This window comes from Cinclus cinclus, chromosome 1, assembly GCF_963662255.1.
Source record: "Cinclus cinclus chromosome 1, bCinCin1.1, whole genome shotgun sequence".
In the NCBI taxonomy this organism is placed as follows: domain Eukaryota; kingdom Metazoa; phylum Chordata; class Aves; order Passeriformes; family Cinclidae; genus Cinclus; species Cinclus cinclus.
In genome coordinates this window covers 49,884,298-49,908,216 of record NC_085046.1, presented here as the reverse complement: position 1 = coordinate 49,908,216, position 23,919 = coordinate 49,884,298, and the positions used below count along the sequence as shown (strand labels likewise).

The window sequence follows — 23,919 nt, the reverse complement described above, 5'->3', positions numbered from 1 at the left end:
TGTCCACAGCTGGGAGCACTGTGTTTGCTTGTGGCATTCCCAGAATGATGTTCTGCTCCTACCCAGGAAGTGTTGGAAAAATTGTTTTGGGGTTTTTGGGTGGTTGCAGGGCTAGTACACAGTGGGGAGAAGGCAGTAGTCAGAGCAATAACTATATTAGAAAAGGTAAGGGAGTAAAATGGGAAAAGAAGACTGTAGAAATTGTGAGAATGAAAGGTGAAGGAGAAGAGCAAGATTCAGGAGAGAGACTTTTAAAGGAAATTGGGGAGCCCCTGAAGAATGGGTCAGGCTGAATCAGAATTATGTTGTATAAGTAGAATATTGTCTACTACTTTTATTGTAGAAGTTAGAAACTGTGTTAGCAATTATGAAAGGAATTAGAGTTTGATGAATGATTTCATAGCAAAGGCAGGAGAATGCTTCCCTGGAGAACTAGATTCTAACCCTGCCTCTGGAACAACATTCCTTCATGATGCTTCTTCAGTTTCATAAACCATTTCTTCACAGAACAGTCATGAGTCTGATCCTAATTTTCTGTCTATCTAGTGGAAACCCACAAGTCCACTTTGTGGAAATACAAAACATTAACAGCTGCAACCAGATTAAGGGATCAGTCGCTGAATACATCTGATGCAGTCATTCAAAGCAAAAGAAAAACAAAACAAAACAAAACAATGTAGGCATCTCAGATGGAGAACTAGGTATGAGTGTTTTTAACATTAACATCTTTCAGCCTCAACATCTAATCTGTAGAATGCAAATTATGCCAGATACACCCTCATGGAGATATTGCAAAGATAGGTAGATTTATAAAGCAATCATCTGCTGTATTAATGAGCACAATAAAAAATCCATGGAGAAAATATGCTCTTTATAGAAAGATTGAGATAACACATTAGATATAAAATGGGATCCTCATATTGAAGCATGAGAGTAAATTTGGAGAGTGGGAAATATTATACTGAGTATTGTCTACATCCTGTACTGAATAATGCAGAAGTCCTCCAGAATAAATAATAATCAAGGACCAGTTGAGAATTGTATCATGGTGGTAGGAGTAGGGGACTAATTAAAGCTCTTTATGCAGCCTGAAATGCTTTTTTTAACTGCAAAATTTTGTGCATGGTTTTTGCTATTTTTTTTTTTTTTACCAAGTATATGAGTAATTCTATGTAAGTACAGAGCCAGCTGTGTTAATCATGGACTCACTTACAAAGTAACTTTTCCAAGGGATTAGTGTATACCATAGGCTTGGTAAACCTTACAGCTATATGGTTTTTCTATTACTGATTTTTAAAATTTTATATTATACTTTATCTTTTGGAATAAAATAGTTGTATTTAGCACATGCCTAACATGTCGATTACCATTACTTATTTATTGGTAAATCAGCCAAATAGTAGATGTTGGCAGGGAATATATGAGATATGGAAAAAAGATTTGTGTGCATTTGCACACATAGTCTAAAATAGAACCTGATTCTTTAGAGAACTCATGTTGCTGCAATGTAAGTAATTAGTCATTTTTGTCATGATAGAAAACCAAAAACACAGATGAAATAGCTTCACCCAGAGTAATCCTGCCAAAATGATCCTTAGTCCCAAATTATCTATGATTTGTGTCCAAAATAAAATTAATTCAGAGTTAAATGGATCAGATATTATAAGAAAAGTTAGATTTGCTCGCTAATAAAGATAATTTTTTAAAGTTTGTGTGGTTGACATTTAAAGTCAGATTACCTCAATCTTGAGAGAATAAAGTTAGTTCTTATGAGTAGCAAGAAGTTCTCTGGGTTGCTGTTAAACAAAATTATAATCAAGTGATTAATTTTAGATAAAATGTAAGACTTTTAAAAAAAAATGAATAAAAACATTATTATTACAATTAGGGAGCTCCTTTAAAAAATTACTGGCATTGTAGAGATAGGCACACTGTATGAATTAAGCAGCAAATGTAAACCTCTGCAAAGAAATGTTGATTCCTACTCTCATTTGAGCCTAGAGTTAGTTAAGACTCATATTGACAAAGTTTCTTCACCCCAGGCTACTTGCTTTTTATTACAGAGAAGTGCCCATAAGTTAGAAGATGTATAATATGATGCTGTTCAAGGATTTACTCAGAAAAGGAGACATAAGAAGCTTTTTCATTTAGTGCTTCCTGATGTGAATACTCTTCAGGTTACAAAGTCAGTCATGAACTTTGTTTCTGACTACTGATGTGGTTGCTAATCTTTCAAGAACTATTTGGTGGCCCAAAAGATGATCAAAAGGGTTTAAGCAGAATTTGCAGATAAAAGTGCTTGGGCCAAATGGAGAAAATCAGTGGAGGGAATCTTATTTATAATCTCACAGTTGGGATATTAAAGTTTCTTTGTCCAGAGCCTGTCAAATTGCTTTATTTTTGTGAGGTGTTTTACAGAACGCTCTGCAGGATGCATCCCTCTTCCCTTACAACTTTTCTCCGACAAAGGGAGATTCAAACAAAAGTTTCAGGTCACGGGAAAAGATGACTAAACAGAGCTCAGAATGACATGAGTTTGTTTGAGTGACAGGAATATAGGTGGATGTTAAAATGCCGGCCTGAAGCAGCGGAAATTATAGGTAGGTCATTTGTAGCCAGATTTAACAGGATATTAAAGGCTTCTGGAGCTACTGGTAGACATCAAGGCTTAAGTTTAGTAGGTCATAATTACCATCAAAATCATAGATATTTCAGTTCCTGACTCCCTAGGGCACTTTTGAAAATCCATCTATCCTTTAACCTTGTGCTCTCAGTAACAGAGCTGCTGATTCAGAGAGAGTTGGATAATTAGAAGACACTGGCTTCTCCTGTCTTACATTAGAAGCTGCTAACGATGTCTTTTTCTTTTCCATTATTTTCCCATCTAGGTAGGAACTGGAGTTTCCGCAGAGGTTTTACATGATCAGAAGTGTCTAGGCTACACATTCTGTGTGGAAAACAAAAACCAAACTGAGAATTTATCGTTGGCTCTATGTGGCTACATTTGTTACTGATAATGACAGATTAAAAATTTGAGAGATGGAAATTTTGATATGCAACACTTGGTCATGCTACAAATGTTCTGAGTAGTGACTTTTAAACTCTCCTTTACTTGTGCCTTAGTACCACCACAGGACTCTGGCCAAAATCCAGGATTTTGTTATGCAAGGCTGTCTACAAACCCAAAAAGACTGTTTTTTTTTTCCTCAATGCTGTGCATTCACTACCATTAATGTGTATATAAGACTGATTTAAAATTTAATCCAAGGGCTGATGAAGAGCATAGCATCTCTTGCACAGTAAGTTTTTAGGCTATTGCTTTTGTGTAAACTGAGAAGGACTTTGCTGTCTGGAATTCCCCCTAATGCTTGTGTTGTATTTCTAATGAACTGGCAGCTTTAGTCCAGGATCCAGACAAACCTAGGATCACATAGATATAGATTGCTCATTCTCTTTTAAAGATGTTCCATGCAAGTACTAACAACGGCCATGGTATGTAGCTCACAGGAACTGACAGATTTCTAGCCTAAACTGATACAGATTGAAGCGTTTAGAAGTTTCAAGGTTCAATGAATCATGAAACTTTCAAATGTTACTTTTGTTTTCTCTCTTTTCTCTTCTGTATTATTCACCTTTGGTACTTGATTCAGGCCTTGTTTATAACAAGCTCATCCTACCTGGACTTTAACTATCAGCCTACTCACTGGGAGTAAAGAAAAGATTTTAAGAGTTCTGGCTCATGGCAGTGACCAGATATATGTGTGTCATCACAAGTGGGGCAGCGACAACCAAGATTGGTCCAGCCAGGGAGGTGCATGGCAAAAGCAGAAGGACGGGAACAATGAGAATAATCTGGGAAACAAAGGAATTTTATAATGGTTAAAATAAAAAAAAACAAAAAAGCCATGCGCAGTACAAGGGATCGTTTCTTGAGGACCCAGGAACCAGGAAGTCCTAACAATATATAGGGTGAGGTAGAGAGTGCAGGGTTCAATCAATAATGAGGATAAGAAACAGAACCACATATGGAAAGAACAGTCAGCCAACCATGTATTGAAACTAAGAACCAAGAATAACCTTATTTGTTTAACTGATTAACATATTAGCTCCCATGAGGCAACTCTTCTTTGTATTCTCTCATTCTAACAGCAAGGATGTTCTCTCTCTAGCAAGGTGTTTTCCAGGGTCAGAAGGTAATGTTCTCTGCATTTGCAAGTGAAGCCACTCCCCTATCCATCCCAACCAGACCCATTCCAACATGTGAGGACCAAAGTCTCAACATTGTTCAAATCTAAAAACAGAGGAATATATGTGCATTGATATGACATGAAATAACTCTTTGGTAACCTGCCTTTTCTTTGTTAAAATACCTCTTTCTTACTTAGTGCTATTTATTCAGTCCCATGTACTTATTGTGTAGTTACGATGACTTTTTTTTCCTACAATCAATACAAAACTGAGAACGAGGAAACAGGATTCTGTACTGTCTCATGCATCATGAGCAGTCTTTTGCCTTGTTGTATATGTGGAAATGGTCAAGTTCTAACAACTTCCTAAGGATGATCATTCCTATTTGACTTCAAGTTCATTCATTTCTCAGTGTTAGCAGTAAAGAATGAATTCAAAGGGGAGAGTGATGAAAAGACGTTATCCTTGATTATTAATTTGCTCTGTAAATCATGGTGAGACAAAACATGAGTGTTTATCCTGCTGCCAACCTCACTTCTGAGTGATGCTGTTCAGGTTTTCTTGTCTTCAGTTCCAGCTAGTCACAGACAGATGATGTCATCCAGATTAAATTAGAGGATTGTTCAACAGCACCAGTGGAAAAAAATCTATCAGAATTAGATATTTGTAATTATTATTCTCTGGCACATCCTTGCTGTTATTAAAAGTGCCTCATCTTTCTCAGTGTATTCTAAGAATTTTTTGAGAGGGCTATGAATTAGCAGGTGAAAAGGATATGTGATTTTTAAATTCTACCATGCAGATGTTCAGAATATGATTCCCAGCATATTTGTATATATATTTGTATACTTTTTGTTATTAAACTTAGTGTGAGTGACAAATCAAGCAAGAAAGAACAAAAATGTCTCCTACATTTTGCACAGAAAGATGCAGACTTTCTAATCTGAATGAAAAGCTTGTAGTTAAAGCAAATGACCTTACTGTCACAGCTTGTCAGGTATGGGCAGAGTACATTGAGCATTGTGCACTGCAGAACTTTCAGCTGCCAATTATTTTCTCCTCCACCACCTTTTATTTATGGGCTAACTTAAAGACTAATGACTCTGCCCTCAGTGCCACGCTATGAAGATTAAATCACCCCAACGCTGACAAGCCCAATGTATTTCGCTCCATACCTGATGCTGCTTAAATCTTGAGGAGGGTGCTTTTCTTCTTAAGTTGTAGGACTCCCTTAACTTTTTTCTTTCTGAATCAGTGGAGTCAGATGTAAAGACATCTGAGATATATGACAACCTGTGTTATAGGGTAGTTGAAGACTGCAGTGCATTATTAGCTGTTACTACTATTTAGCAGTCATATTTTAGCTGAAACAATCACAAGGGAGTCCATTAAGCTGAAGGTGTTAAGCTTCCACTGTAAACAAAAGATATATCTGTTTTCACTGTTTGTTCTTTGGTGTACCAGGAGATATATATATATATATAGATATGCAGATATAAGAGGAAGAATGGAAATAATCATATGGGGAGGGGAGAATTGGAGGTCTTGGGGAAGAGAGATCTCAGAAGCCCTTAAGATACTTCTTTTGTATCAGGTCCCAGACTTGATGGGAATATTGTATTCAGAGCAATTGATCAAAATATCCTGTCAGTTCATCACTGAGGTAGTTGCAAAACCTCAGCATTTGAACCTCACCTGTAGCATTGTGTTTACCTGGGAATGATTGTTATATACATCATGCATTATTTTACTCTAAAGAGGAAGATTACTTAGACTGTCTGTGAAAAACATTTCAAACAATCAAGTAACCTTCCATAAAGTCTGGAAATTGAGCAAAAAAAGGCAACAAATCTAACAGCTAGAGAAGAGGGAGGCTGCTTTTCCTTTTTTTAATCTGTAGTCAGGCTTGTAGAAGCAGCTTAAATTCCATAAATGGTTTTAATGTCATGGACTAGGTGTGGCTTTATCTTAGTTACGATTCATGTTTCCCTTCTGGCTTGCCCGAAGTATTCAAAATTACTACTTGATTTTAATTAATGATGGTTATATATTTTGTCCCAGCTGCAAGACTCTTTGCATATCCCAACCCTCCCCTCCACCCCTCCTCCAGCTGTTTTTCTTTTTTCTGCCTCCTGTTCACATGCAGAATACTATACTTATGAAAATTATTAGTATAAATTACAGTCCCTGGAGACTGCAAAGTTTCTGAGATCTGTCAGCATTTGCAATGGAGGTTCAGTAAATCAGGTCTAAGGTAAATTGTTGTATTTTTATCTCAAGGTTTTTCAACAGTCTTTAAACTGAAATTAAATTGCTACATGTATTCTTTACAGTAGAAGTGTGTCTATATGAGACAGTTTCCTGATGGAATTCAGATGCCTTTTCTTTTTCATATTTTGCTGAAAAATAAAGGATTTACTAGGAAGAAATTATTCTATATAAACCAATATCTCAGGACAGTTACTTATGCGTATTCCTTTATCACAAATATGTATTTTGTTCAACTTTCAGCCAAGTGGAAGTTGATTACAGGATTACACTAAATGTAGATTAGGGAAACAAAATCTTCCTTAAGTTATGACTTGGGGTTGTTGTTTAAGTTGTAAAATTGTCTTTATGGAAGAATTTGAGTGTATATATACATATATATATATATTTATATAAATTATTAAAGAGAAAGCAAAGAAAAATGAAAAGAAAAACTAAATTTTCAAATCAGCAGGCAAATATAAAGTTAATAAACTAAAATAACCTAAAACTAGAAAATGGGATGAAAAAATAGAGTAAATATAAAAACCTATATCTATGATGCAAAAGTTTCCTCTTGGCAATGTAAAAGCACAAACGGATTTGTGGCTATTATTTCCATGAAAGATGAAAGTTTAACATGCTATCACCAGGCATATAATTGCACGACTAAAACAATTTATTTGCTGGATATGACATAAAATGTCATAATAACATTTACTGGTCAAGAGTTCATCTGTTCAGTTAAAGCATTTTGGAAAAGAGAATGAATTCAAGTCTCTTATGTCAAATCTAAGATACTTTTTCCTGAAACAAAATTGTATTAGATATGTTTAAAGGATTTCATAAGATTCAGGAATCAAAACCAAACTCCTGATTGTTGGGGGTTGGTTCTTTCCCTTTTTCCCTCTGTGGAATTTTCCCCATTGTCATGCTAAGATACCTGTTGACTGGGCCCTGGTGACAAGGGGGAGGGGACGGGAGGGAAGAAGCAAGCCCCGCGAGATTCAAACAGCCAGAAGAGGAAGCGGAAGGCTGGGCCTCGGCCCATTTCCCCCGCGGAGTTCGGACGAGAAGGACGATCGCCGCCTCAGACCCATCCCTGCCATCCCAGCGCCGGGAGTCACCTCACTGCTGTTTTTTCTCGCTTTAACCTGCCACCATCCAGCACTCTGCTGAGCACCAGGACTGACACCGTGAGCAGAGGGCTCTCTCTCCATCTCTTTCTCCCCCTGGGACAGCTCTGCCACCACCCCCAGCCCTCCTGCGGCTCTGCGGGACCCGCCCGCCCCCAGCACCGGGAACTGCAGCTCAGGGAAAAGGTGCCTGCAGCCAGAAAGGACTGGGACTGAGTTACTGTTCTATTTGTGGCTAATTTCATAGCTGTTGTTGTTGTTGTTTGTCTTGTTAGTTATACTAGTAAAGAACTGTTATTCCTATCCCCATATCTTTGCCTGAGAGCTCCCTTAATTTCAAAATCATAATAATCTGTAGGAAGGAAGGATCACATTTTTCAGTCCAAAGGGAGGCTTCTGCTTTCCTTAGCAAACACCTGTCTTTCAAACTAGGACACTGATTTACACAGCACACTTACAAATCATGCTCTTAAAACTGACCTTATCTTTTGCTGCCATTTCATTCAATAAAAAAGCTCAAAACCCGTAAAAACACATTATTAATCCCTGACATTGTGAACAGAAAACTGGTATATTCCTTTAAGGACCTTGAAAAGACAACAACATAGACAACATTAACTGATTTAAATCTCTTGAATCCAGAGAGCAGATAGAAGATGACAAATGTGAACAGAAAGCTTAAAAACATTATTACCTTACTTTATTATTATCACTGTTATTACCATTATTAACTGTTTAATTATATGAGTGTGAAGCAGAACAAACCAAAATGAAAAACAGGAAAAAATATCATCATCTATTCTGAAAGCTGAAAAAAAGCAAAATTATGTTTAGAATGAAGATAGACATTGACCTGCTTAACTCTAAGGTAAAGAACTGAGATAATCCTTGAGGAAACCAAGCATGGCAGCAAAAACTTATTAAATACTTTTCCTTAAAGACAGATATTTTTGGAGACTCTTTGAGGGTGCTTAGGTCTTGCACCATGCTATTCTGTACATACATACATTAATCAGATATCAGCATAGTTCAAAGTGGCCTCCTGAGCTCTTGTAATCTGACCTGCTGGTCAGGGACAGTAGAATCAAAGTGGCTGAGGACTGCATCTGCTTGAGCCCAGAACACCTCCAAGGATGCTCATCCCGGGATCCCTCTGGAGAACCTGCACCAGCGTTTGACCACTGTCATGATGTGGTGATGTAAGGATGACAGGCATCCTTTCAAAGACTGGAACATTTGATTTATCAACCAGTGGTTGCTGAATAAAGCAGGTATTTCTAACAACCTTTTGAAGAACCAGCTTTCTTTCCTATTGCCATGGAAGACCACTTTAGCTATATAAAGGATGAAAAAGTCTGAAGCAAAGACATTGAAAGTTACAGCACACTACTAGTGCATGCTTCAGATATTTCTTCTTTCATTTATAGGAAATGGGTAAGGAATAACATTTTAACTCTAGCATATCCAATATGTGGTCCAAGCTGGATAGTGAAGTGCCCAGTTGCAGAGCTTGCAGGGCTTAGGCTTTGTAATACTCGGATCTTCCAGTTATTTTCTACAATATTTGTTTAGTGTGCTGTTTCTGATTCATGTGCATTTCTTGAAATTTGGGAATTTCATTTAGTCGCAAAATGATGCAAAAATCTTATGATTGGCTATAAAGTCCTTGTAAAATTACAGGCCTCAGATTTTCAGTATTTTGAAACAAATACTGAGACAAGTTAATAATTTTTTTGATTCAAAATATGTTTATTTTTTTGACATATTTTTGCTGATCAGGGGATGGAACAAAACAATAGAAAAAGAAAACAACCTCACCAAAAAAAAGAAAAAAGAAAAAAGAAAAAAGAAAAAAAACTCACTAAACAGGAAAAATAATAGTATCTGGAAACACTGTCTTCTCTTTCTGACAGCTGCTTTTGTTTCCTAGACAAATTCAACACTTTTGTGGTGGTTTATGAGTGGGTTCACTTTGCACAGGTAGGCAGTCTGAACAAGCTGCAGATCTGTGTAAAATTCGGGGTCTGTTTCTTCTCTGACTCAATGTCAAATTTTGCTCTTGCCATCTGCAAAATATGATTAAATATACATTAAAAGGAACCAATATGTAGTCAAAACATGATTTTCTTTTTGCTTTCATTATCACAGCAGTAGTTCAGCTTCAGTTGCTAAATAAGTTGTGTGTTTTTTGAATGCATGTACTAATTTTGTCTTTTACTACATACAGTATTTATGCTGATTCTGTCTTCTAACTAAGAGAATTTTTATATGGAGCACTTTTTTATAAGTGATAAATATAATGTGTCATGGAAATAGTTCAGGTTTCTAGGAAGAAATGGACATGCTGATGATTATATCTCTAGTTTTATCTTTCATTTAGTTGTACAATGAAATTGTATGCTTGGTTTTTAGCCTAGCAACTCAAACTGCCTTTGCTTAATTTTGTAACTTATTCAACTTTCTTGAGAACCTTCTGTCCTAGTTTGAAAGACAGGTGTTTGCTAAGGAAAGCAGAAGCCTCCCTTTGGACTGAAAAATGTGATCCTTCCTTCCTACAGATTATTATGATTTTGAAATTAAGGGAGCTCTCAGGCAAAGATATGGGGATAGGAATAACAGTTCTTTACTAGTATCACTAATAAGACAAACAAGAACAACAACAGCTATGAAATTACCCACAAACAGAACAGTAACTCAGTCCCAGTGTTTTTTGGCTGCAGGCACCTTTTCCCTGAGCTGCAGTTCCCGGTGCTGGGGGCGGGTAGGTCCCGCAGAGCTGCAGGAGGGCTGGGGGTGATGGCAGCGCTGTCCCAGGGGGAGAGAGAGATGGAGAGAGCCCTCCGCTCACGGTGTCAGTCCTGGTGCTCAGCAGAGTGCTGGATGGTGGCAGGGTAAAGCGAGAAGACAGCAGGGCAGGGTCCAACAGCAGTGACGATGGCTCCCGGCGCTGGTATAGCAGGGATGGGTCTGAGGCGGCGATTGTCCTTCTCGTCCGAACTCCGCGGGGGAAATGGGGCCAAGCCCAGCCTTCCACTTCCTCTTCTGGATGTTTGAATCTCGCGGGGTTTCCCTCTTCTCTCCCCTCCCCTTGTCACCAGGGCCCAGTCAACAGGTATCTTAGCATGACAATGGGGAAAATTCCACAGAGGGAAAAGGGAAAGAACCAACCCCCAACACCTTGCTGACCCCATTTCTGGTTTGTGGCCTTAAATGCGCTGGAATACCTTGCTCAGAAGGAACAGGGGTACTTTTACATACACATGGAACTACTTGTCTTTTGCCAAGGGGAAAGAAATGAAGGGAAGTTCCCATGCAATAGAGCGCTCTTACATAGTGCGCATGGGCAGAGCACATAGACAGCAAAAGCTGGTACCAACCTGCTATCTGGGATGAGACCTGATTTAAATAGATGGGAGAAATGTACTACTTTCCACTAGCAAACTTCAGGAACTGGCTGCCAAAGGAGGTTGTGCAAGCAGACCCAGATTCAGGAAAATATTTAACAGAGTCATGGAAAACATGTCTATAAATGGATGCTGCAAGTACTGTTCACCTTGTAATTTTTTCAATGAAGAATGTAATTCTGGAATAGATTTTCAGTAAGAGTATTGGGGAAGAACAGACAAATTCTTCTTAACCAAGCTATTAAGTTCCATACAGCTGTTTGCTCACAGCTCCTCATTGGGATGATGGAGAGATTTGGAAAAGTACAAAATCTTTTGGATTGAGATAGAGACAGTTTATCAGGTAAAGCAAAAGCTGCATGCTTGAGCAAAGCTAAGTAAGGAATTCATTCACCTCCTCCCATGGACAAGCAGATCTTCAGCTATCCCCAGGAAAGCATGGGTCCATCATGTATTCTTATGGTTTGGGTTTGCTAATTTTAATATATTTACCTTTTGTGAAATACAATTAGGAGTAAAAGCAAAGCAGGCTTAAAAGTTGAAAGGGATAAAGAAAAACTTTATTAATAAACACAAAGAAAATAATAATAATAATAATAATAAATTCAGAATAGATCTTCAGACTACCATCTCCTTCCCCTTTTTACACTTTAACAACATACAGAGACTCTTAAGTCAATTCCTTACTTAAATAATCTTTTCAGTTCACTTTAGGGAGAGGAGTTTCTTCTTTTCAGCTATAGGGATCTTGTTAAGAGAGGGGGAAAAAACCCAGTTTTCTCCTGACTTCACATTTTTCATGAATAGCAGCCGCCCAGGACCTGCAATCATGAAACTTTTCCCACCTTCACAACCTTCCCAGAGCTGTACTTGTGGGCCATGTTAAAGTCACGGGGTATTACTTTTAAGGATGAGCTACTCAAAGGCAAAAGTTCTGTTTAGCTCTCTTCTCTTTGTTCATACTTCATTCCCAGGAACAGACATCTCCTTTTTTCCCTTCCAAAGGATCTTCCAAACACTTTACACCTAACCCAACCCCCCTATGTCTTTCTCCATGGTTTAAAGGAATTTTGTTAGTGTAGTATGGTTCACCCCTATAACTTACAAAAAAATATATTTCAGCCAACTTTTGTGGCATCTCTTAATTTTCCTTCCATTTAAAAACTTAGCTTTTGCTTCATTGACTTTGGTGTATCTTTTCTGTTCTTCTTCCTCTCACCCAAGGAAGGATGGGAAATATGTAAGTCTTATCTGAGCATTGGAAAAGTCAAAATTTCACACAGAAGTTGCAGGAGTTGGGCCTTGTGAGAGGTCAGAAATGCAAGAGAGCTATCCCGGGGTTTACTTTCTTCAAATGTAATTCACGGAGTGAAGTGACTTCTCCAATTGTTTTCTCAGGCTGTCAACAACTAAATGAGCTTCCAATTGGTCCCATCAATTCACAGAGGAAGTTCTCATTGAGAAAAACTTCCTAGTATGTCCTCCCCTCAGGTGCCTTCAAGGTACCACCAGCACATGCCTAAAGACTGCTCGGGAAGACAAATGCCATCACTCCAAATATCTCACCTTTTTCTTCCACGTGATGATGTGAGAAGCAGGAAAGGCCTTGACCCTGTAAGCACTGCTGATCAATAACAAAACCATCCCTGTGTTGTACTGGTTTTGTCACAAATCCAAAACATAACACCACAGGAGCTACTGCAAAGTTAATTAAGTCCCTCTTGGATTAAACTAGTACTGATATGTTCAGATTCTGCAGGAGATTATGTGATGTGGCTGCCTGCAGTAGAAGAGAGCTGTCATCGGTGACTGGAACCTTTCTTGCATTGTGAGCATAGTCTTTGCTATAGGTAGAATTGATAGACTTCTTGGTATCCCTACGTCCATAAGGCAGTGTTTGTCTCATAGGCTTGCTTTAAGGCAAGGAGCATCTGCAGTAAACTACATTTAAGCTGTCAGAAATGAAAAGATGCATCAACATTTGGGAAATTAACATACCTAGCCATTGTAATGCACCTCAATATTGTCAAGGTTCTCAGTGCAACCTCTGTGAATACTGTGAGCCTGAGGCTTTTTGACCTATGTTATATTATAATTTTGGTCTTCACCTAATGCTGATAAAAAATGTCACAGTCTGAAATACCAGAGAAGCAAAACCTGATTGCTTCAGGGTCAGCTTCCCTGTAAAATCTACCCAGAATTGCTTGGAGTCCTGAAAAAGCACTTAGAGATAAGAGGGAGGATTATCTCACTCACTTCATCATCAGTCTCCTTTAGTCATGACCATATTGTCACATGCTGTTAGAAACCTGTGACCTAGAGCCATTTCAGTCCATGCAGTCAGGCCACAACAGACTTGGTAGAAAAATTCTTGGGGGAGTTTGTCAAGTATGGTGCTAGGAAAAGTCAGGCTGACCTCAGAAGAAATTGTGTTAGGAAATGAATGGTGAGTTATGCAAGTGTGTGCCAGTTTTTTGTTGAGGTAAAAAACTGGTGATATGTAATGTAAGGAAAGTTGAGCTCAAAGGCTAATAGAAAGGATAATGGAAACCCACCAGAGCAATAAAGTGGAGCAATCTGGCTAATGAATAAGTCACTAATCCTCTATAAGTGTGATCAACAAAGCACTAAACAAATGCTTGACATTCTTCAGCCAGTGCAGCAAAACAGATTTTTCTGAAGAAGAGTGTCTGTATTTGGCCTAATACTTAGCACAAAGTGTTGCATACCATGCTTTCCCTGTGGCTCAAATCCTAATCTCTGTCAGTCAGTATTCTCATAATGTTTTGAGTAAATGCAGTGAGAGAATCTCTGTGTACAGTCCCGCAGAACCCAGCTGCCTCTGGAGCTGACACAATTGTACACATTGCAAGGAATTACAATTATTTTTTAAAACTTCAGTAAGTACCTTGTGTAGTATCCTTTCTCATTTCTCCAGTCACTCCATTGTGTGTGGAGATATACACACACACAGACAAGAGGTAATGGTATCACTAAAACACAGAAAGGTCAGGAAGAAATTAACCTACAGATAAATTTGCGTATCACTTCAAACCAAGGTCATCCATCTTTTTAGGAAAACCACTAAAAAAGGAACCAAACTGAAATTAAATCAATTCTAAGAGATATATGTGCATGTTTATTAGCAGAGGGAAAATATCCTAGTTTCGCTTGTGCTTGATAGCAAAGTGTTTACATAATGAATAAAGACATCTGTTAATTACCTCTATGCTGCACCATTGCTTTAAATGTGCTTGGATATCTTGGACCATTCAGTTTCAGATAATTACTTCTGATGAATGGATGTATATTTTAAATATTTTGTAGTGGGACATTTAATTCTTCTTCTAACTAGAGTGCTTTCATTGTAATAGACCTCACTTTCCTTCTTCAGTAGACACAGACACATCATTCATTATGTTTATAGCAGAATTTGTAAATAATCTTTTGAGGTTTCATTTTTGTAGGGTGTTTGTTTAGTGGCAGTTGCTACAAATTTCTTCTTCCATTTGATTTTGGCATGTTTTAAGTATCTGTTTATTCCCCATCTACTCATACGTGACTGGAGGTTTTAAAGGGTCTACCTTTCATAGGTATAACAAATGATTACAACAACATCAAAAAATCACAGTCCTGATGCAGAATTCATTTTTAGATTACTTTTATTAATAGCTTTTCAGTTAGAAACAGCTTCTCTATTTATTAGATAAGCAGAAAAAAAATATACCATCACTGATTCCAGCTTCGAAGAGCAGTTTGAAGAGGTTAAGAAATCCTTGTGAGGAGAAAAGAGCTACAGGTGTATAAGCTGAGTGCTATGTAAGAAAGGCTAAATAACTGGTCATCTGTCCTGATGGGGTAAGTGCCACTTTGAGAGAAGGATCACTTCTGGAATTTGCCTTCTTCCACACACTCATGAAAGTAAAATGGGAAGCAATCTTCTGGGACTAAGACTGGAGACAAAATTAAAGTACAAAGTGATAGTTGCCTCTAAGGACTGAAACTGAGGTCTTCTGAGGGGACATAGATTATGTGCAATACCCTTGAAATACAGTATTTAAAGAATGTGAACTGATTATAGATACAGAAAATAAGATTATTTGGTTGGTACAATTAAACTCTGAGGTCAGGTAGAATGGAGAGAGCTTACTGAAAAATAGGCTCAAATACCTAAGTTTTCTTAAAAATAAGTACAGATGTGATAGGGGTCTTTAAAGAAAGGAAATAAATAGTCAAATAGTAACATGGAATTTTAATAATACATGACATTACTTCTTATCCTATATTTTGTCTCTTTATTGGTGACTTAGATTATCATTTAGAAGAGAGATGCTGGTATGCTTTTTTCTGTGTGATGTCTAGCAAGTAGCTTAAATTTTCTGTCATCCAAACCTGTGAATTTTTCCAATCTAAACCTCTTTTGATGTAACTGGAGGCCATTTCCTCTTGTCCTTGTTACTTGGGAGAATATGCCAACCCCCAGTTTTCTACAACCTCCTCTCAGGTAGTTGTAGAGACTGATAAGGTCTCTTCTGAGCTGCCTCTTCTCCAGGCTAAACAACCCCAGCTCCTCCAGATGCTCCTCATTGGACTTGTGCACCAGACGCCTCACCAGCTACAGTGCCCTCTTTTGGAAACTCTTATCATATGCATGGAGATTTTGTGAGGTTATCTAATCAAGCACTTTGTTCCAGGGTATGATCAGCATAAACGTTTTCCCAAAATATTTGGTGTCAAAGCCATACTAGCAGCTCAAGACATGAGCTAAATCACAGCATCCTTATATTCCCAATGTGCCTGCCATAGATTGGTTTCAATTTTGTATGAGGTATATGTATAGATGTCATGTGAGGATGAACACTGCAGGAAGTGCCAGTGGAAGGGAAGGAGTAGTGGTTGATCCTTATGCAATTGGGTTTTACTGACATTTTCTGGATGCAGTAAATACCATACTTCTTTCAGTTTTCTGGACCAAATTCAACACAAAGTTATGCACTTCAGTACTGTACTGAACTCAACTGACATATAGGGGCTGAAATCAGCATTAACTATAGCCATTTGTTATTTTGTCATGCCATAGTCAATTATTTTTATTTAGCTCTTTCAGTCATACAAAATAAAACTGTCAAAGTTGTCAGGAACTCCGAGAAATGAAGCCTCTGAGCTGCTGCTCTGAGATTTTTAATATTTCTTCCAAGACAGATCCTTGTGCTCTAAAAATCTTACCAGAAGTACGTTTGGTGTGATAGTTTGATAGGATATGATCCAAAGGCTTGTGACTAGTCAGTAGAATAGATGCAGCAAAGAATTCATAATTTATCTGCATAGACCTTGCAATAGTACATTCAGTATTGAAAGCGTACACTTCATTAGATGACTGCTTCTAGTGTCTACACAGTGAAATATTTCCATGACTGTAATGCATTCAGATGTACAAAAGCGCAATTAAAATTTGTGGTGTTTTAAATTAGGCAATTTTTAAAACAGGTGGAAATACTCAGAAGTGTTCTTCATTATTTTCTTCCCTCAGAGCTACAGTAGCCTGCTGTTACACAGGAAACATCAGCATCTGTGAGAGGATCATGGAATAAATGGTTTCTCTTTGTCAAAGCAATATACAAAGAGACATTTAACTTTCTGATGTATGAGTAGCTGAATGGTGCATTATTTTATTGCCCTTCAATTGATTACACCTTTCTAGAGGAGAGTTTTTTTCATTTCTGTCATAAAACAAAGCATTTAAAATTTTAGAATTACTAGAAAATTTTTGAGGCATTGTTAATTGTGGGATATTTTAAATATTTTAAATTACTATTTTTTAAAATAATTTTCTATTTTTGAAATATTTTGAGATAAAATAATAATACCGATTTTAAAATGCCAAATGAAATTGAACTAACAGAAAAACTTATTTAAGCAAGGTGTTGCCCTTTCCAACGTCAATTTTTCCTTTAAAAATTCCCATATCATCCATTTTCAACTCTACATTTATAGAAGTTTCTTTTCTTGGCTTCAGCTGAATCTCAAGTAATCTTGTCCCTGTAATTACCCATGACAAATGGGACATCCCAATTTAGCATTTCTTCTAAAGGAAATGCCACATATGTTCCCTGACTTACAAAAAAAAAAAAAAAAAAAAAAAAAAAGAATTTCCTATATAACATTGATTAAATTGTTGACAAATGCAAAGATCAATTACAACATGGTAGAATTCCTAGATTTCTTTCTTTAAATATCTCAGTATAGAAATAAGAAAAAATAAAAGTCAAGTCAGAAGAGTTTCTGGACCTCAAAAGAAAATAATCCATAAATTTATTTTATTTCTTCAAAATAACACTAAAGAAATTAAGATTGCAAGAGAAACTGCTATGCTTGAGGAGACTTTCTGTCCCAACTGGTCTTTTGGAAGGAGAATATGAGCATATACTCAGAAAAGGCAGATTTTCACTGGAAACTGGTTCCATGTTTTTTCAAAAGAAAGCAGACCCCATTTGCTCTCTCAATTATTCACATTTCTCTGTGGTTATTCAGTTTCTCAAAAGCTCCTATTTGAAAGATAAGAAGTCCTGTCAGGCAAGAGAACCTGTAGAACCAGTGTCAGCTCTCTCAGTCTCCTTCCTGATGGGTTTTTCAAATGAGACATATTTCTGACCAATATCTCAGTGTATCTCCCCTTAAATTAATTTAATCTAGTTAATTCAATCTTCTGTAATTTCTAAACAAAGATTATTTGTAAATGCTGCACCATCAGCCTCATGTCTTTGGTATAATTTATCTTTACTAATTGAAGCAAAAATATGGATTTATGTTAGTAATTTGGGTACTGGGATTAGATGATCTTTCATCAAATTGTTCAGACTTCCAGGAGGTGAGTACTCTCAAAAGGAAAAATATTTTACGCATACTAGAGAAGTTTAATTGCCTTCAGTCTCAATTGTAAGAGTTCCTCCTTTTTTTGCTTTTAGGGACTACATATGTCCTAGGATCTTATCCTGTCCAATGACAGAGTATTGAAAGAACTTAAATTGAGTTATGATCATCTGTCAGTTTTTATGACCCTCTACAGTAATGAGAAATTTTCCATAATACCCCTTGTCAGAAAAATCATGGATGAGTCATTAGCTCTAACACGACATAAAAGGGCATCTGAGGTGACAAGACACATGGGAAAGGGACAAAATAGATGCAAGAATCCCTGAGAACAGCAAAATCCAGTGGAAGTAAAAACTTTTGTTCTAGAGTATATGGTTTGCAGTTTATAATTCCAAAGGGCAGAAGCCTGTGTATAGGGTGAATCTAAAAGCATGGCTTTATATCAAAACCTTTCAAGAGTTAGTTTTTCTTTAATCCTAGTTTTTGTTTGCCCTGTTTTTAATCCTGTTAGATTTTGCTTATTTCCAAGTAATTCACTTCCAAATTATTGCATTTGCTGCCAAAGTTCTGTTGTTCATTAAATTGTTTATATATTCATTCTTCTTAGCAGTTACAATATCAATAAAATTCTTGCCAGATATTTTTGGATGAGAGAAAATACCAGTATTTGGTATGCCTATGCCCTTCACAATGTTTTTACAACATTGGTTTGCAGATCCTAACTGAACTAAACTGCTTTATACCTCCTTCAGATAGATTATGGAAATGCAGGAATTTATACAAAAGTGCTTATGTAGTAAAAACCTGGGTCTTGTGAGAGGTGGAAAATTGTATACCTTTGAAATTGTCATACTTTGGAGTGTGCATTCCTCAAACCAGTGCTAATCACTAAATTATATGTGCTTAACACTACATTTTCAGTCCAGTAGGTTTTTTCTTTATATTATCAAAATAACTTCAGTGCCTCAAGTCATGAAACAGTATTTTAAAACTGAACCCATTCCTACCTGTAGTACATTTTTTATTTATTTGGCTGTGTATGGCTAGACTGATAATTAAGTGATGTCTAACAAAATCAAAGAAAATAAATTACTCCAGTAGCAGTAGTCTGGTTGTATTAGATCATTATGTAAACAAACTAATAATGATACAGAATCTTATAATTACATTGAATATGTTATTTACTGATACATATATAATCCATTTCTTTTTTACATACTACTGAATGCTTATAAAGAGTAAGTAGATGATCATAATCAAAACAATTCTATATTTCACACCAATACCTGCTACCTTCATTCAAAGGCACCCTGAAGCACTTTGCAGGCTGTTATATATAGGAAAAGAAATTAGGAATAGAAAATTATGCTGAGATTTCATCAATATCTCCTGGTGATAATTACAGGATTTGATCAGATTCATTCATCTCCCATTTGGCTATTAATAGGGATATGACACTCTCTGAATTCAGTCTTTATTCTCTTGAGGGGATTTTCTCTGGTGAGGAAAAACTTCAGAGCCTTTCTCCACCCTATTAATGTGCAAAGTCTTTAAATACTGTCAGAATCATTATCACTTGCAGGAATTGAGTGTTCAAGCTGTGATTATTTCTAAGTGTGTTGTTCAAAGTCAAGCATAATAATCAGTCTTTGGTTTAAAACTTTTTTGATTTTGTCAGCACTGATTAGTATCCAGAGGATACTACAGAGGAACTACAAATACATTTAAAAAGCCTAACAGAGCCATTCGGTCTCTGAGTCTTTTTGTCTTATTGGTGCATGTGTGGGCCAAAAGTCATCATTATCCTGTTTTTGTTAAGAGCAAAAGAACTATCCAGGTTCTGCTGGTGTAAAGGCAACTCACCTCTCTCAACTCTTAGTTCAGCACTCCCAATCCTCAATAGTTTTAGTGCAGGAAAAAATGCATTTGCTACAATAATGACACAAGTAAGTGATGACCAGAAAATAAGGCTAGTTCTGAAAAGAACTCTAATATTTAACTTTTATTGTCATGGCAATAGCTTTAAAGTGACCATATCACTAAATGCATAAAAAAATATTAAAATGAGTGAAAAATGATCAGTAAAAAGGGGGGAAATTGCTACAGCTCCTTTTTATTTCCTTCCAAAAAAAGGTGAAAGCTATTGGTGACAGGAAAACTGCCACCCTAATAGCTGGTTTTGTGAGAGGAAAGAAAGAAAAAAAAAGAGAAATGCCAATAGTTTTGGTTTTTTTTTTTTTTTTTACTGCTCTTCGAAGAATTCTGTATTTTAAATAGATATATCCAACTTTGAAGTGTTCTTTGAAAGAGTAAAAATCAGCAGAGAAAGCCAGTCTCAGAGGAAAACCTCAGAAAGAGTAAACTGATGACCTACATTTATCCTATATTAGAAGAGAGTGGGACCCATGGATGTAGTCTTTAGCAGTGATGATTAGGTCTACATACCTGTTTTTGTTATTCACTTTTTTCTTTCTTAAATGGAAAGTCCTTTAATCTTTCTTCTCTTATACTGCTTATTTCCAAACTGATGAAAAGGATGCCTTTGTAAAGGGCTTGATGATCTGGGGATGAAAAGCAGTATGCTACAAGCCAGCACAATGTGCAGGAGCATGCTGCGAGGGTTCCTGCTCTCCATTTTACTCCCTTTCTATCAATGCCCTGTTGCAACCTCACCAACAGAGCACCTGGTGTAGCTGTGTCCAGCCAAAGAGAGTTAATGATCTCAGAAACTCGGAGTCACGTAACACAGAGGAGCAAGTTTTCTGAAGGGGCAGGACACACAGATTAAGTAAAACAGTGACCTGCTAATCAAAAAACTCTAAATTAAATCTCTGATTACTCTCTTCACCACAGAGAACAGACATTAGTTTCAGTGAACTCTTGTTTGAAAATGTGATGGTTATTTTCTTAACTGATTCAATTGTGCTTCTTTTTAAAAGAATGCTTTGCTTTCCATCTCTTCAGATGGACCAAATAAGGATGATGACTGGAGATGCTACAGGAAAACAGTAGTGTCCTACTGGAAGACTCTGAACATTACCACAGATCATGCAGATCCCTGCTGCACTGCCCAGTTATTAACAATATAATGAGTACAATCTTGGAGTCATCCAAGTTAGAGATGAAAAAGACTTTCATTTTCCTGAAATCATTACAAGTTCTCACTTATAGTCATATTGTGGTTCAGATAATTTTTATAGATACTGAATTCATCCTTCATCCTGTAATATTTTTGTATAAAGGAATTGATTTTTTTAGATCAAAAAGTTCCTTACTTTAGATACCCAAATACATGGCAGGATAGGGCTAAAGAGAAAGAGTGGAGGGGGGGAGAGGGGAAGAGAGAGAAATAGATGGATTTATTTTGTTTCCTCTTTCTTTCTTTTCGGTCAAAAATTATAATCTTGAGACTATGTATAGGGTATTTTTTCCTGTGTGGATAATTTAGCCTTTTGAGTGTGTGTTCATATTTTAAAAAACAAATAAAAACACAAGCAAAACAAAAGCAAAAATACAAACCAACCAAAAAGATATTGCAACCAAAAAACCCCACAGAGGTAAACCCACTGAGAGATAAAGTACCTCATTAAATATTGCTTATTTCATTTTCTATTTGGAAGAAAGAATACTCAATGCCAGTTGGGTGCATCTCTTGAAATAATAAAGGGAATATATTGCAACTGTGCACAGAGATTTGGTCTAAGCATGAAAAATGCACTAGGTTACTTCCTGTAGTTGGAATGAGCAACTCTAAGACATGACTATAAATTGAATTTTTGTGGTCTTGCTATCTAAAATGGGGTTTGAGTTGCATGCAATTGTTGTATAGCTATTCTTTTGGTGCTTAGATCAAGGAAAATAATTTCATATGCTTCACAGTTGCTTTTTGTCTCTGTAATTTAGGAAGAAAGACAGTGGGATGCTGTCATACAAAGAGCACCTACCAGTCAGCCAGGTGGTGGTTGGAGATCTTGACCGGCCTGGGTCTGAAGCCAAGGTGTCTGTGGGTCCCGTGCGCTGCCAAGGAGATCGTAAGTTATCCGTTTTTCTTCTACTTGCTCCTGGGTAGAAACTCAGTTGGAAAGGGGTAACTTTGGGGACACCTCATGGGAACTTATGGCTGTCTGCTCAAAACACATTTTACTATGAAAGCATGATGTGATTTGAGAAATAAAATATTAATATTCTTCTTTATTTTATGGTAAATGTGGCAACCTGGATTATTCAGCTAAGTTCGTGTAGATGAGTGGTAATAAGATTGCATAATATTATCTCTCAACATCAGTGCTTCTGTTGGATGCTCTTGACAGGGTCATTATCATTATTATGCTTATGGGATATAAATGGTAGCATGATGGCAGAACTCATCACTGTAATCTCTCATTATAGGTGTATAAAGTTTGACAAGATTGCTTTCAGATGCTTACTGTATCAGGAGGAGATGTTTCCATGTAAAGTATTGAGAGTTTTTTGTTGTAGTCTCAGGTTTCCAGGCTGAGTGATGATAAGAGGTGGACATCCTCCAGTTTGATCATCTAGTGATAGAGTAAATCAGTGTCATGTATGAATTTCCACTGCACACACACTCAAAACTGGAAGGCATTGAGGAAAATTGTAGCCTTGCTTGTCTGTTTTATATTTCGGGAAGTGAAATTCACTACCAAAGGCAGAGCAACTGTTTAAAACCCTTCTAAACCACACTTCAAAAATTCAAACTCTGTCCAGTTGACACATTTTATTTGTCCTCTCTGTTTTAAGGCAGTTTTCTTATAATAGCTGCAGTAAGGAAAGGTTGTCTGATATAATCTAAAGCAACTAATATTTGTGTGATCCATAAATAATACAAAGCACATCCACAGCTGAGCCTGTAAGACTGAGGTAAAATAGTCACATCATGTATTTGTTACTTTTTATTTTTGTTGTTTGACCAATCACAGGTCAGTCTGTGTTTATTTATGTCTCAGCTATGTTTGATAAGCTTTTTTATAGCAGGCTCGTAAAACTGATGACAAAAAATAACAGATACTATTTTTTCTTGCACCCATATTCCTCATATCCTGAACCTGAGCACTTCTAGAAATCTCAAAAGTATGAGCCATTTCTAAATATAAGTATAAATGAAACCTCATCTGAGCAGACCTTTATTAGAGTGTGGCTGAGTGACACTGCCTTTTGGGAAACTGAAAGGGTGTGTTCCTACCATCCTGATTAATTTAACTTTCTCCATGAACTTCACAGATATGATTCACAGTTTTTAAAAAACTATGCCTGTGAATAAATTTTAATTTCCTTCCATGACCATTTATTATTGTCAAAAATCTGGTATCATTTTTCTCACAGGAGATAATATAGACTCCACTCCTTTGCAAAGCTCCTGTTTTATATTCCCAGTGCATTTCCTAAACATTCCCCTTTGTATTCTTTCTTGAATGTATGCAAAGGCTGCTGTTTCACCTAGTGGAAAACAAGGTTTCTGTTCCAGAGAAAATACCTACATTTTAAGCTCTACTTTTGTTCAAATTTGAAGATCCAAAGTACCAAATATCTGGGAAGGGATTAAAAACAACAACAAACCACAAACCAATTGATTTTGTGTCTGTGTGTGTCTGTGTGTGTGTATGTGTGTGTGTATTACATGCATCAAAACCAGCATTTTTAGTACTAAAGATGTTGAGTTCCATCACAGCGCAGTTCATGTGTTCAGCTAAATTCAGTTGCATGTGTAAATGAAATTCAATTATTGTTATGAAGACAGAAAGAAATACAGATTTTTGTTTTGCTTCCAAGGAAGGTGGAAAAAATAACCAATCAAATAAAAATTTACCCATTTAGAAGAATTTCTCATTGCAGTTGCAGCCAATACCATGACAACTTGTCTTGCCCTGAAGGTTGCTCATACCATTTGTTGTATTAACCCATAGTCCATTGATATTTTGCAGTACATGAAGCCATACTCCCCCAGCAGAATTACAGTATAATATGCCACACACTTCATGGCTAACTCTGTGTAACATCTAGTGACAGTGACGTCACCTAGGCCAACTCACAGCTGCACCTGAGTACAGGAGTAA

At 36.9% G+C, this 23,919-nt stretch overlaps 1 protein-coding gene across 1 annotated transcript in view; it reads left to right on the top strand.

The window, feature by feature from the left end:
* Nucleotides 1-23,919, top strand: part of CNTNAP2 (contactin associated protein 2) — a 1,050,597-nt gene that overhangs the window by 870,568 nt on the left and 156,110 nt on the right. The window contains exon 15 of the mRNA XM_062510213.1: nucleotides 21,752-21,879. Within this exon, the coding sequence (XP_062366197.1) occupies nucleotides 21,752-21,879 (128 nt within the window). The remainder of the gene's footprint in view (nucleotides 1-21,751; nucleotides 21,880-23,919) is intronic.